The 15,313-nt window shown below is 44.4% G+C and overlaps 1 protein-coding gene across 2 annotated transcripts; it reads left to right on the forward strand.

Moving 5' to 3' along the window:
• The first annotated feature begins 369 nt into the window (after positions 1–369).
• ZFAND1 (zinc finger AN1-type containing 1) lies at positions 370–15,031 on the forward strand. Of its 2 annotated transcripts, none has more exons than XM_006135289.5 (8): positions 370–526; positions 4,939–4,981; positions 6,463–6,502; positions 6,756–6,883; positions 6,971–7,062; positions 9,721–9,845; positions 14,075–14,230; positions 14,350–15,031. In XM_006135289.5, exons 1-8 carry the CDS (start codon positions 472–474, stop codon positions 14,518–14,520), a joined length of 810 nt encoding a protein of 269 aa, XP_006135351.1. In that variant the 5' UTR covers positions 370–471; the 3' UTR covers positions 14,521–15,031. The 2 variants fall into 2 exon arrangements, with proteins under 2 accessions (XP_006135351.1, XP_006135353.1); XM_006135291.5 differs by having other exon boundaries at positions 526–640.
• Positions 15,032–15,313: the final 282 nt, after the last annotated feature.

The raw sequence follows: 15,313 nt of genomic DNA on the forward strand, positions 1-15,313 counted from the left end.
TCCCTTAGTTTCAAATGGCAATTTATAATACAGAGGAATGACATTTACCTAATTGATGTTTGTAAAGCATGAACTGTTACTACTGGAGGAAGAGTTGTTGGCATCGCCACGGATTGTTCTCTGAAAACACCCACGCAATACGAAACAGCAACAGCCTCCCACACAAACGTAGTCGTTCCCCGCTCGCCTCCCAAGCAAACTCTCCCCACCAACCCCATTCCTCCCACCCCACACCCCTCTGCTCATACCAACTACAAACAATTCCGCACACTGGATAAAACTAGACGAGGCAACTAGCGCCTCTAGGCCCCGCCCAGTGACCAGCTCTCTCCGGCCAATCGCTGGGGGGAGCGATGACGTATACTCAAGGACGGTAACTCCGCCCCCTCTGACTGCCGCGGAAAGGAGTCCTCCTGTATCCCAGCGAACCCCGCGCAGCGACTAACAGAGCAGCCCTCGGCCGTGTCGCAGATGGCGGAGCTGGCGATAGGGCAGCATTGCGGCGTGGAGCACTGCGGCCAGCTGGGTAGGCGGGGGGAGCTTTTGGAGCCCTCGTAGTGGCTGCCTGGGGATGGTGAACTACTTCCGCTTGGGCAGAGCTGCCTGTAGCTGAGCCCAGGGGGCGGGGCTTGTATGTCAGGTGCGTTGAAGGGACGTGCCAGATCTCTGAGGGGGGCGTGGCAGGTAACGACGTACCAATTGCGAGAGGGCCTGGAGGAAGAGGGCGTGGCCAGATGGGCGCGCGTGTGTTGTGGGGGCGTGGTCGATTGTGTGCACCCCGCGCTGGGCACGGGACGCTCGGCTCAGTTCGTGCATCGTCGGGCAGCCGCGCCCGGTGCGCTCATCATCCCCCTGCCCAGGGCAGGTCAGTGAGGCGGAGGGATCTGAGCCCTGCTCCCTCCCCACCATGCCACAGCCGGCGGCTGCCCACGCTGTGTAGAGGTTTCTGCTGACTCCTATTACAGAGCGTGAGAAAGGGAGAAAGAGGGGTAAATAGAGGAGGTGGCCGAAACAGTGTGGCCACTTGCCAGGTCCTGTTTAAACCAGCATAGGCAGGAGCAGTGTCCCTAGCCTTTGTCAAAAGCTGGGAATGGGCAATAGGGGTGGCATAACTTGATAATTCCCTGTTCTGTTGAGTACCTCTGGGGCACCAGGTATTGGTCGCTGTCAGCAGACAGGATAGTGGGCTAGATGGACCTTTGGACTGACCCAGTATGGCGTTCTTAAAATTGACTGGGAAACCACTGGTGGGCATGGGGTAGGATTTCATCAGTGAGCTGATTATGCCATGGTTTGTATTGCTTCTGGGTGAAGTGCTACAGTGGCTGCCTACTAGATATGTTCTAGGAAACCAGCATATTCATCACCTTTGCCAGGGACTATTCATAAGCAAGAGCGAGATGACAGAAACAGGGCTGAAATAGTGCGTATCCCTGGAAACTGCAGAGGCATTGTGCTAACACACCTGTCAGTCACAGCTGACATGTGCCTTCAAGAGATTGAGGGCCTTTGCAGCTAGCTTGCCTGTGCAGTGTCAGCATGCGATGGAAACTTTTTTTAGAAGAACGTGTTAAAAACTTGTTACAATGAAAGGGTGGCAACTGAAGCATCAAGGGTTCCTTCACTGAACGTAGTTTTTGTTTCATTTACTGCAGTGTTTTCAAGAACTGACAGAATTTTTCGTCTCCTTTAATGAGATAAGAGCAGGTAGATTGAAGTACAGTAAAACTCCATTTGTCTGGCATCTGATGGTCTGGCACTCCTGATGGTCCGGCACATCAGGAACCCAGAAGTGCTCCGGGCAGCTAGACCATTGGAGCTGCTCTGCCCCCAGCTTCCTCGATTCAGCTGCTGCTGAAACTGACCAGCGGCTGACTCGGGGAATCTGGGGGAAGAGCAGCTGGAGTGCTGCCGGTAGGTCCCGTAGCGCTGCCCCTTGGCGCTGCAGGACCAACCGGGCTGCACCCCAGCTGTCCCTGATTCAGCCACCGCTGAAACTGACCAGTGGCTGACTCCGGGAAGCCCGAGGCAGAGCTGCTCTGCCCCGGGCTTCCCAGAGTCAGCCGCTGATCAGTTTCAGCCGCGGCTGACTTGGGGACGCTGGGGGCAGAGCAGCAGGGGTGCTGCCGGGTTGGTCCGGTAGCGTCGCTCCTCGGTGCTGCGGGACCAACCCGGCAGCACTCCAGCTGCTCTGCCCCAGGCGTCCCCAAGAGCAACTGGGGTGCTGCCGGGTTGATCTCGCAGAGCCAAGGGGTTGCTCTGCCGCAGGCCTCTCGATTCAGCTGCTGCTGAAACTGACCAGCAGTGGCTGAATCGGGGATGCCTGGGACAGAGCCGGACTATCGGAAGGGGGGGGGCTATGAGGCATCTGGGGTGGCATCCCCCCACTACCCTAGACCCCTGATAGCCCCCCCTTCCGATAGTCCATCATATTTGATAATCTGGCACCCCCTGGGTCCTAAAGGTGCCGGATTATCGGAAGTTTACTGTATGTAGTTTAGTGGGCCAGAAAAAAACAGTTTAACTTAGTGGAGCCACTGTTAATGGGACTGATATCTCATTTCCCCATTTTTTCTGGTCTGGCTCTTTGAAATCAACGCTATTCCAGGGCCTAATGACATGTATAATAGTACCTCAGACAAAAACCAGCATGCAGATGGTCTGGTAGCACTTTATAGACTAACAAAACATGTAGATGGTATCGTGAGCTTTCGTGGGCATAGCCCACTTCTTCAGATGACCGGTCATCTGAAGAAGTGGGCTGTGCCCACGAAAGTTCACGATACCATCTACATGTTTTGTTAGTCTATAAAGTGCTACCAGACCATCTGCTTGCTGGGTTTTTTTCTGTAACAGACTAACTCGGCTACCCCCTGAAGTACCTCAGAAGCTATAGAGAGTTAGGAGAGCTATAGAGAGCTTTGTGGCCACACTTTTTGCAGCTTCTTTTAGAACTGGCACTTACATATGTTTTGTCTACACCACCAATTTTGGGGAAAACTTTCACTGTTGCTCCATTAAAATAGATGGAGCTTGAGTGTTTTCCTAAGTCATTGTCCAACTTTGTTTTGATGACTGTTAGGTGATACATTTGTAACAACACCTGTCCCTGTCTGCTCTAATGTTTACCACCATTGGAGTTGATGTGGTGCAGGGCCAGTGGTAGTGCAAAACTGGGAGATTTTCTAAACACTGCTACTTCAGGAATAGCCATAAAGACAACAGATGCAGTAAAGAGAGGTACAGCCTTGTTAAAGGTTGGCAGTGGGTCAATTCGCAAATGCCAGTTTGGATGGATAATGTATATAAGACGACCTTACACTGTTATAGCACCATTCTTCAAAAGTTCTCAAAACACTTTACAAACATTAATTAGGTAAATTTAATTCCTCTGTATTATAAATTGCCATTTGCAAATGGGGGACTGACGAATATAAAGATACAGTTGTTTACCACAATAAAGATGCAATCGTTTACCACAAAATAGTCTTGTTGAAAGTACTTTCATGAGTAAGTGCTCATCGTTATAAGTAAATGTCACACTCTGGACTAATGTCTTGCCTAAATTTATACTGAAAGTTGGCAGTAGAGCCAGGAATGTATAGAGCCCAGTAAACCAGATTGATGACCAGTGCTATGGTCTAACTTGGGATGGCAATAATCTTTTGCTGGGGCACATTTAAGAGATTTTTGAAGTGGCCCCGGGCCATATCCATAGTAGTTATTTCTACTATTTGAACCCATAGACAATGATTTTCTGAGGAAGGGGGAGCACCTTTGTCCCCTGTACACCCCCTTCCCCATCGGCTCTCCCTAGGTACCCATGCCCCTGGTGGTGGGAGGAGACTTCCTGCGCTCCCCCACCCCCAGATCAACCAGGGCCTGGGGGCAGGGGAGCATGCTAAGTCTCCTCCCACCCTGCCAGGAGCACATGGCGCTTCTAAGCACTCTGTGCTCTTCACAGGGTGGAGGCAGGGCAGAAGAAACTTCTCACACTCCCCTTTCCCTCAGGACAATCGGCTTGGGGGTGGGGGAGCATGTGAAGTCTCCTCCTGCCTTGCCAGGAGCGCACGGTGCTTCTAAGTGCTGCATACTCCTGGTAGGGTGGAGGAGACGTTGTGCACTTCCTTCTGCCCTCAGGCGTTAATTGGCCTTGGGGGAGGAAGGGATCAGCAGAGCCTCTGCGGGCCATATCCGGCCCATGGAGGCCCTTTTGCCCACCCTTGGTCTAACTACTAGACATAGTTTCACCCGTGTAAAAAAATAATAATAATAAAACATTCATATATGACTGTTAGATTACACTAATCATTCTACATAATAGCTTCAAAATCTAGATTTGCCCCAGAATTAAGGGATGAATATATTGGTTTGTGTCTCATCTTCTATCCAAATAGATGTATAAAAGCAAAAATCCCCCTTGTATTCCATCAGACTAACTGGGGTACTGATCAGGATGATCTTTCTGTAAATAATAAATTGGCTTCTACTATAATTACAGCTTTCTTAATGTTCTCGTTTATTTATATAAAAAATCCTATTGGTGCTGCTTACAGAAGTGCAACTCAAATTCCTATTCCCAGAATATACATGAATGTACTTCATTTTACCTCTTATTTTTAGTAGCATAACAAACTAGAGTATATTATGCACATTTTAAGATGGACTAGGAAAAAAACACAGTGTTAAGTAGATAGAATTTTTTTAGCCTTTTTGAGTCTGTAGGATTAGCAAATAAGACTTTGTCCAAGTTCTTAAGTATCAATGCAGTCTCTGTATGGAGAGCTGAATGTAAATTTGTTTGAATGCTGTGGTAAGGAAGATATTTTTGTGTTTATTTCTAGTGGGCATTGGTACTTAACTTTATAAATGTCTAGACTAAAACATATTAGCTAAATAATTACTTATCTAACTAAAAAACTTCTCTTTTGGTTTCAGATTTTCTTCCCTTTGTGTGTGATGGCTGTTCAGGAGTTTTTTGGTAAGGCATCATCTAGGATCTTGTGAATTCATCTGTAATAAATAAAAATACAAATCTGCAGTTAGACGAAGAAGATGGGCATATTCCAGAGGGCATGTTTGGTCTTCAGTTTGTGCTTTTGATACTCCTGACTTAAGTCAACAGGAAGACGATTTTTGTACCTAGCCAGCTCAAAACAAAGTTGTCTCACTTAGAGCTCCCTATATAGGATTTAAAATTCTTGGAATGCGTACTATACATTTAGCTCTTTTCTTTCCCAGTTAAGCTGTCAGATAAAGCAGCTCACTGCTCAGATGCTTCTTACATTTCTTTTTGCTTTCTGGTAATATTTGATCAAAGTCACTTGCCTGCTCCCAATACTGAGAATCTTGATAAATAAACATTCCTATATTTTGATGTGACACTCAAGATTAGATTTTGCTCCTGTTGAAGATGTTCTGTTTTGGAGAAATAAATAAATAGTCATTGGGACAGAGAGAGGGAGCCTGGTAATTAGAGTACCCATCTGGAAGATGAAATGCAGTGTCCAGACCCTCTGCTCTATTGACTAGGTCTGCCACATCATGGGTGCTCTAACCACTGGATTGAAAGTCATAAGGGAGGCACATCCTCTAGTCCCTTTCCCGGATTTTGAGTGTGACTCTAGGCATTTATTGAATTGAATCATGCAAGCAAGATAGGCTGTTTTCCCCTTGTCCCATCCTCCTTGGTATGTGGATTGCTTTGGGGATTAGGCATGAGATTGGCCTCTAGCCACACAGAATGGGACAGCAGTACACATGTCTAGGGGCAGAAACTTAAGTGACTAGAGAATTTTCACAGCAAACATTTAGGTGCTGAATGAGTTTATGGTTAGTTAGGCCATTGCTGTGTGGGGTTTTATGGATCACTGTGGAGCTTAAAACTGGGACTAGAACAGGGATTTATCCAGCCATTCCTTTGAAGAGCTGGGTTTTAATTTAAGCATGTAATGCTTTCACCAAAAGCATTTTGCTGAATTTGGATCTGATTTGTTTTTTAAACTAAACCTTCATATACGGTCAGGAACAATATGACTAGAGTCCTAAACATCTGCAGATACTGCTTTATATCCACAGATCTCTGTAGATGTGGATACAAATTTAGTTTTTAGAATCCTGCACATTTGCAGGTATCTGCTTTATACATGTGGGAATTCACATTCGCAGATGTGGATGCAGATACCTGCAGCTCATCTTTGCAGATGCAGATACCAATTTTATATCCCACACAGGACTTGAATTATGCCACTTTTAGCTAAAACCAATCTCTTTGGTGGAAAAAAAAACCCAACCCTGTAGGTTGGGACAAGTTTTGGTGGACAAGAATAGTGGTTATTTAGGTGAAATTGATCAGGATGAAAGCTATGCTACATTATAGCTATTCAAACACATACATACACTCATGTTTTCTTTTTTGAAATGTTGATTGTGATGGGAGTCTTTTTTTTCTTTAACTTTAAGCCTTCAACATAGAAGCCGGGATTCCCATGGATGTTCTGAGGTAAGTTGATAATTTGTGATTCCTTTGCAAGACTTCAAAACCCTATGAAACCTGGCTATTGGGAATGTTAAATTCACATAGCTGCAAATGGAGAATGTTTTGTTTGTAGCTTGGAGGTCTATCTTAAAGCAATCTAAATCTACTGTTTTTCTGTAATGTCAGAATCAGTGCACTGAAGCAAGTTGGATAAGGTTGCAAGTTATTTTTCATTACAGATATCTGTTTACACTGGATGTTTCTTAATAATGTTTAGGTGAATATAAAAAGTGAGAGCATGAAACTGGATCAACAAAAATCTTACCCATGCACATATAAGGCCTGTAATGGAAAAGAGCTTTTACCAGTTTTATGCCCCTTCTGCAAGAAACAGTTTTGCTTAAGGTGAGTCGAGCAAAATGTTGAAACACCTATGCGTTGTAGCTAACATATGGAACATCTAACAAGAGTTTGTTTTTCTGTTGTGTATAGACACCGTCATCAGTCAGACCATGAGTGTGAGAAACTAGATACTCTTAAACCTCGCATGGCTGCTACCCAGAAGCTAGTTAAAGATATTATAGGTAAGTACCATAGGATATTTATTGTATTATTTTCTGTAGCAGTTTCTTTGAGCTTCTGTATTAGTCTCGATGTCCAAGCTTGTCAAAAGAATGAAGGTTCCTTGAATGGATATCCGCTGCTTGTGAGTGCCTACATATAGCCCTGCTCCTATATTTGGAGACATAATTTACTATGTTAGATGTCCCCAAAGTATGCCCTGAAAACCAGATATGGCCCAGAGCTGTCCTCTTCATATAAATATGGGATGAAAACAAAGCCTATCAACTCTGGATTTTATTGCTAATCAAGTCTAACTAGAAACTGCTGTTTTTGGTGAAAGATAAGTATTGCAGTTGTGTGGACTGCTAAAAATGTATGTACCATTTGGGTGCAAACCTTAGGCTGCTGACATGTTGCCTGGGCAGCCTTAATAGAAGCAACGTTTGGGCACTTCTATGGCCCCAGAGGGTAGGCCTATGCCGCAAAGCAGAAGGAACTCTGCTGGACTTGGGTCCCTTGGACACAGAATGTCTGTTTAGTGGAGAGGCTGGAATGTGGTAGTAAAGCACATTTAGAAGCATCGCTTCTACCTCTGTTCAGCTCATGTAACTTATGCTCCCCAAACACTGCTCTGCAGGCACAGATGAGTGCAGAGGACATAGTCCCTTTCTCCTCCCTTCTCCCTCCAGCATATTCCTCTGGCCCAGTTACTAATTCCAGTAGGACTGGCCAGACTTCCTAGTGCTTGGAGTACTAGCAGTTGTGTGGGATGGTTGCATGGGTTCATAGAAGAGAAGGGGATCCCCTCATCAAGGGTATGTCTCAAACTTAAGGGGATTATGGGCTTGAGAGTTCATGATGAAGTCCAAGCTACCACATGCATACAGCTATTTTGGTGCACTATCTTGAGCCCTGTTATTGTGAGTCTGTCTAGCCTTGCTGGGAGGCATGTCCCAGTGGCAATGTAGGCATACCTATAGGGAAGACAGTGATAGAAATGTAGCCGTGTTAGTCTGGGGTAGTTGAAGCAAAATGCAGGACAATGTAGCACTTTAAAGACTAACAAGATGGTTTATTAGATGATGAGCTTTCGTGGGCCAGACCCACTTCCTCAGATCAAATAGTGGAAGAAAGTAGTCACAACCATATATACCAAAGGATACAATTTAAAAAAAATGAACAAATATGAAAAGGACAAATCACATTGCAGAACAGAAGGGGGATGCGGGGGGGTGGGAAGGGGGAGGAAGGAAGGTAAGTGTCTGTGAATTGCTGATATTAAAGGTAGGGAGAGTGGGATGTTTGTGAGTTAATGGTATTACAGGTGATAATTGGGGAAACTGTCTTGGTAATGGGTGAGAAAGTTCAAAGACTTGTTAAGTCCTTGTTGGTAAGTGTCGAATTTTAACATGAATGACAGTTCAGAGGATTCCCTTTCAAGTGCAGATGTAAAAGGTCTTTGTAGCAGAATGCAGGTGGCTAAGTCATTTAGAGAGTGTCCTTTCTGGTTAAAGTGGCAAGAAACTGTTTTCTCTTTGTGATCTTGTCTGATATCTGTTTTGTGGGCATTAATCCTTTGGCGAAGTGTCTGAGATGTTTGTCCAATGTACATAGCAGACGGACACTTTCGGCACATGATAGCGTAGATTATATTTCTGGATGCGCAGGAATATGTGTTCTTGATCTTATAACTCACTTGGTTAGGTCCAATAATGGTATCAGCAGAATGAATATGTGGACAAAGCTGGCAACGGGGTTTGTTGCAAGGGAAGGTACCAGGGTTGGTATTAGTGTGGTATGTCCTGTGGTGGTTGGTAAGAATCATCTTGAGGTTAGGTGGTTGTCTATAGGAGACTATGGGTCTGTCTCCCAGAGCCTCTTTGAGTATGGTATCCTGTTCCAATATAGGCTGTAGTTTATTGATAATGTGTTGGACAGGTTTAAGTTGGGGATTGTAGGTGATGACAAGTGGTGTTCTATTGTTGGTTTTCTTGGGTCTGTCTTGAAGTAGATGGTTTCTAGGTATTCGTCTGGCTCTTTCAATTTGCTTTTTTGTTTCTCTGGGTGGGTAGTTGAGATTTATAAATGCTTGGTAGAGATCCTGAAGCTTCTGGTCTCTGTCAGTGGGGTTAGAGCAGATGCGGTTGTATCGAAGGGCTTGGCTATAGACGATGGATCGTGTGGTGTGTTCTGGATGGGAGCTGGATGCATGTAGGTAACTGTATGAGTCGGTGGGTTTTCTGTAGAGAGTGGTGTCTAATTTTCCATTGTTGATTTGTACGGTGGTGTCCAGGAAGTGGATCTCTCGTGTAGAATGGTCCAGGCTGAGGTTGATGGTGGGGTGTAGGTTGTTGAAATCTCTGTGGAATATCTCCAGTGTTTCTTGGCCATGTGTCCAGATCATAAAGATGTCATCGATGTACCGTAGGTAGAGGAGGGGTGAAAGGGTACGGGAGTTGAGGAAACGTTGTTCTAGGTCAGCCATAAAGATGTTAGCATACTGTGGGGCCATGCGTGTACCCATGGCTGTGCCGCTGATCTATAGGGAAGACACAAATTATTCCAGTGCATTGAACTCTAAACATTATATAAAAATAGACACCATAGCAATTTCATTTGTAGCAAAGTGAAAGAAAACATTACTAGCAGTAACATTCAGAAAAAATGTTTTCCTCAAGAGTCTAAAAAGGAGGAGGATGTAAGAAGCAAAAGACGGAAAGGAGCAAAAAACAGTGAAACAGCAGCAAAGGTAGCACTAATGAAACTGAAAATGCAGGCAAGTGGGGATAAATCCTTGCCACAGGTCAGTATACTGTTTTTCTGATTTACTCCTATTTTATTTAAGGATATAAACAGATTCTAGACTTTTGCAGTTAATTTTACTCATTTAGAGTAAAAAAGAATATTTTTTTAAAAAAGTAAACTTTTTACTTATTTTTATTTCTGTATTAGCCCCCTTAAAATACAATAATTCACACTCATGGTTAACTTCACACATGAAAGTAGTTCCATTGAACTCAGTGTAGTACTAGTGTATAAAATTCACCATGTGCAGGATTATGCCCTGACTCTCTTGTCCGAAATCAAATTCTCGTCTGTTGTGAATGGGAAAAATGGACATGCCGTCCACTATTTAAACAGAAAATTAATCTGCGACACTAATCATAAACGAGTTGCAGCCCAGGTCTATACCATTAAAGGCTGTGAAAAACTTCCTCTGTCTGAAATAGCTAGTTCAGCTTAATCCCCACTGTAGACATAATTGACCTGGCTACCACCTCTGAGAGGTAGATTATCTACATTGACAGAGTATCCCATTTGACATGTCAAAGCATTTACACTATAGCGGCACAGCTGCCACACCATAGTTGTGCCACTGTAGCATAGATGTGGCACAAATCTTAAAGCTGCCCTCCCATAGTATGACACCTGAGAGAGGCTCACAACTGAAGCACTTCCAGCCCTCTCATGTGGGTGTATGGAAGGTACAGTTTGCATATTTTTGTGCCAGCTAGGGGAAATCTGGCTTGTACTTGACTTGAACTTTGCGTGATAGCAAAATGTATTCACACTTCTGCTACAGTTTTGCTCATATATATATATATATATATATATCTCACCTTCGCCACGGTCAACATTATCCATTTCTTCATAGATTCTTCATTGTTTCTTAATGTGATCATTCAGACCAGCATCTTGTTCTGTTTTGCTTTTTTCAAACGAGGGTGGCTTTTAGTCTGTAAACTTCTTTTTACATTTCCCTCTCCTAGGATTTCATTCTGGACCAGTGCTTAAACATGATCATAAAATATAACTGTTTTTAAGTAGTTTTCTTGCACCTGATTATTTTTAATTCTTTCAGGAGCAGGTGGAAATTAGGTCTCATCTATGGAATTTGTAATGTATATATTGCCCACATCATATGCATTGCATTTCAATGGCAATTACTATTTCATTGCATTACTATTAGGCCTTCTCTTGTAGAACATTCCCTTTCTGAATCCTATTATGACTTCTATTTTTCTACTACAAATTGTGACTTGTTTGGAGAACAAATTAGACATTCCTATTTAAGTAGCAATCATAATGTGAAGTCTGCTTGCAGTACAGTCCTTAGATTATGGCACTTTAATCATGGTCTCCATGTGTACATGTATTAATGTTGTGAGATGCAGGAGGTAATGTAATGAGTGTTGGGTTTTTTGTTGTAATGAACTTAAATTGCTGCTCCCTAACTCAAAATATTGTAACCAACAGCACAAATGGCTTTATCTTAATTCCTTTCATTATTAATTTGCTTAACTGGAGTTTAATTGTTTAATCATCTAGTTAGTGATAATTTATCAGAGATTCAATTAAACTCCAACCCTCAATTCTCCTCTTTACAGTTCCTTTCTCAGTCTCTCTTCCCAGCCTCCATTCTGTGCTATCTCCTTCTCCTTAGCTACCCCTTCAGCTTCTCACAGATGGAAAGTTGGTCTAGTGAAGTCCTCGGGGTTTCTTTTTCATCAGACCCTTTTCCTTAAACTGGGATTGAGTTTTTTCTAGATTGTTTCCCAAAGTATGCTTTGACTTCAGAATAAATTCAGGTTATTCCTCTTGAGTTTGCTTGGCTTGAGTGAGAGTAGCCTGACTGTGAAATAAATACAGGCAGTCCCCGACTTACGCGGATCCGACTTACGTCGGATCCGCACTTACGAACGGGGCTTTCTCGCCCCGGAGGTCGAGGTGGCGGATTGCTACCTGCGAGCTCCGGGGCGAGAAAGCCCCGTTCGTAAGCTGCTCCGGTGCCCCTGGTCTGCTGGAGACCGTCTCCAGCAGACCAGGGGCACCGGGCGGGTTCCCGCGCTTCTGAGGCTTTGCCAGAGCAAAGCCTCAGAAGCGCGGGAACCCGCCGCGGCTGCGGCTTCAGTCCCAGTGCCTGTGATCTGCTGGGGACCGTCCCCAGCAGACCACAGGCACTGGGACTGAAGCCGCAGCCGCGGCGGGGTCCCGCGCCTCTGAGACTTTGCCAGAGCAAAGCCTCAGAGGCGCGGCACCCCGCTGCCGCTGCGGCTCTGCTCCCCGTGTCCCTGGTCTGCTGAGGGGGGGGCGCAGCTAGTGTGCCCCCCCCAGAAGACCAGGCTTTCGTTTTGGACCCTGGGGCAGAGCAGCTGGGGCGCTGCCGATTGGTCCTGCAGTGCAGCTCTGGGCACTACTGGACCAACCCGGCAGCACCCCAGCTGCTCTGCCCCAGGTCCTGATTCAGCCGCTGCTGGTCAGTTTCAGCAGTGGCTGAATCAGGACGCCTGGGGCAGAGCAGCTGGGGTGCTGCTGGGTTGGTCCAGTAGCGCCGAGGAGCGGTGCTACTGGAGCAACCCAGCAGCACCCCAGCTGCTCTGCCCCAGGTGTCCCCAAGTCAGCCGCTGCTGAAACTGACCAGCGCTGACTACAGGAAGCCCGAGGCAGAGTTGCTCTGCCCCAGGCTTCCTGGAATCAGCCGCTGATCAGTTTCAGCAGCAGCTGACTTGGGGAAGCTTGGGGTTCTTAAGTTGAATCTGTATGTAAGTCAGAACTGGCGGTCAGTTTCAGCAGCAGCTGAATCTGGACGCCAGTTCCGACTTACATACAGATTCAACTTAAGAACAAACCTACAGTCCCTATCTTGTACGTAACCCGGGGACTGCCTGTAGTCAATTTGCTATGTCTGCCATGGCATCATACTCACTTAAGTATTGCAGTTAGACAACTGGAGGCACATCTTATGCTTAGGATTTCACTAAGCTGAGCCACTGTATGAATTGTATCCTAGCAAATAGTCCAAGTCAGATAAGTTGTCTGGCCTTGCTGGACAAATGGTTGTAGTTGGGGGAAAGTATTGGAGAACTATAGGTAGTAGAGTGGCACTATTCTGTATCCAACTACAGAATGGTCATGTTAGTAGGTTATGAGTTGTGCTTGTTTGAGCCTATATTTCATGGGCCTGCTAAGCTGCTTGAATTAAAATCATAACCACGCTTAAATTAAAGGTTTTGTGTGGGTGTGCGGAGGAAATTCCGGTTAGGGTCAGCACGTGAGTTATTACTTGAGCTAACTGCAGTGAACACATGCCCACAGACCTAAGGGTAGGGTGGGTGGGGATGTATGATCTCTTTCTAAGGGAAGCCCAAATGAAACCTATGCAGAAAAAAATGTTTAACTTGCTTACTTGCTTTCAGCTGGCACCTGCAATAGAAGAACCTATTTAGTGTAAGTATAGAACATAAAATAGAAGTTGATGTAACTGGGGGGGAAAAAACGGGGGGAAAAAACCAGGTTTTCCTTACTTCATGTTCAAAATATGCATCTTTTAGACAATATAGATTGTAATAGTACTCTCTCTTATAAATACTTCAGTCATGGGAAAGGCCATAAAGCTTTTGTTACCTACAGGGTGGAGTTATGAGATGAAGGTTGAGAAGCTACTCTAGGCAATGCTAATAACACGGTTGCTCTGTACCATCAGACAGGGGCAGATGACGGTTTTGCGGGGCCCCGGGCAGCATACTTCCGCAGGGCCCCCCTTTGCCATGGCGCATGCGCAGTGGCGCCACGGCGCATGCGTGGGGCTTTCTGAAGCGGGGGGCCCGGGGCAGCCGCCCCGTTCGCCCTGCCGTATATCCGCCCCTGCCATCAGAGCTCAAGCATGTTAACTCCACCATGTTCATGACTACCAGCAGCCCTTTGTTTGTTTGCAGCTTGGGTCTTTTGCAGTTTTGTGACTCATTATACTCATGCCAAGCATCAGTAGCCCAGCATTTCCTCTTTAAACAACCCTCTTTCTCTTCAGAGTGATCATTAACGACTGATGACCAGTGCAGAGATTTACTCTTCATGTAACCTCGTCCAGCACACTAAGCTCGATTGGGACCTTTGGGAAATACAGCCGTATAACGAGATTCATAATAATTAATGCACGTCTGCTTCGTTCCCTTTAGACCAGCAAAATTAATCCATGTATATTTGTAATTGTTTGTTTCTCCTGAGTGTATGTTTCTCTGTTTCCTATTGTAGACAGAAAGAATTTACTTTCAAGTATTCTTACCTAAGGGAAGCAAGGAGAAGAGGAAACCCATGTTCTTTTGCAGTAAATGGAGTATTGGCAAAGTAGTAGATTTTGCAGCTTGCTTAGCAGACCTTAAAAATGACAACAACAAATCAACAGCCAAGGTAAATCAGTGGTAGCACTTTTCATTTAATGTTACAGGGTTTTTTTTTTTCTATTCTTACTGCATGAATATGAACTAACAAGATTTTTTTTTTTTTTGTCGGTGGGTGTTTTTTTGCAGAAATTAAGGCTGTGTCATACTGCCTCTGGAGAAGCTTTGCCATTGGACCACACGCTGGCTACTTGGCTGTCTAATCAAGAGTGTCCATTATATAATGGTGGAAACATTATTCTGGAATATCTTGGTCCTGAAGATCAGTGTGTAGAAGATATAAATTCATATTTAGAGTAGCTAATTGGTGAACTGGATGGAAACAAAGATCACAGGAAAAATCACTAAGCTAAATTGAAATACAACTTACCTTTAAAATGGGTTTGGGCCTGATTCAGCCTTAGTCATACAGCCACAATTCCCACTGACTTCATTGTGAGTTGCTTCCACATAATTGTGGGTAGAATTGAGCCCTATCTCTTTAAAAATAAATGTATATATTTTAATGCAGAACACTTGTGGTTACTTGAAACAATAGTTTCACCCTTGTAATAAATATTTGAGGTTGATCACTTTGAAATATTTATAAAGCAGAAAGCGTTTCAGTCATAGGACTGGTCAGCCAATCATAAGAAAACTAGCTAATCCACCAGTTATCAAAACTAGGGAGTGATTGATAAGTGAGCATCTTTCCTTTTATTCTATTGACATTATACAACCAAATGAAATTTTTTTCTTGAGGTTTTGCATTTTAAAGTATTTTTTTGTACATTACAAAGTATTGATGAGAACAATAAATGAATAAAATGTACATTAGCCACAAGAACCATTAACTAAAGAGATGACTATATATTAGAGCTTGGATACCTAGTTTGACCTAAAACCCTTCTTCAGTGTACATCTGCTTCTTTTGTGGCTAAACAGAGTGTTCTGTTTAGTAGGGCTGTCAGTCCAGTACCTTTCAAAAGAACTACAATAATGTATTTTTTATTCTTTATTTCTTGCTTTTAATAATGTACAGTACAGAGTTTGGGGGGAAATCACATTTTACAAGCTCACAGATGAGATATTGTCCTGGGGTTAGGGAGCTAAC

Source organism: Pelodiscus sinensis, chromosome 2 (assembly GCF_052426305.1).
Source record: "Pelodiscus sinensis isolate ZL-2025 chromosome 2, ASM5242630v1, whole genome shotgun sequence".
In the NCBI taxonomy this organism is placed as follows: domain Eukaryota; kingdom Metazoa; phylum Chordata; order Testudines; family Trionychidae; genus Pelodiscus; species Pelodiscus sinensis.

What these genes read in the sequence shown, in the direction of transcription:
- ZFAND1 (XM_006135289.5), top strand. Translation starts at nt 472, where the DNA reads ATGGCGGAGCTGGCGATAGGGCAGCATTGCGGCGTGGAGCACTGCGGC. An exon ending in GGCTGTTCAGGAGTTTTTTG is followed by an intron (nt 4,982 to 6,462) that starts GTAAGGCATCAT and finishes TTTAACTTTAAG; the next exon opens with CCTTCAACATAGAAGCCGGG. An exon ending in AAGAAACAGTTTTGCTTAAG is followed by an intron (nt 6,884 to 6,970) that starts GTGAGTCGAGCA and finishes TGTTGTGTATAG; the next exon opens with ACACCGTCATCAGTCAGACC.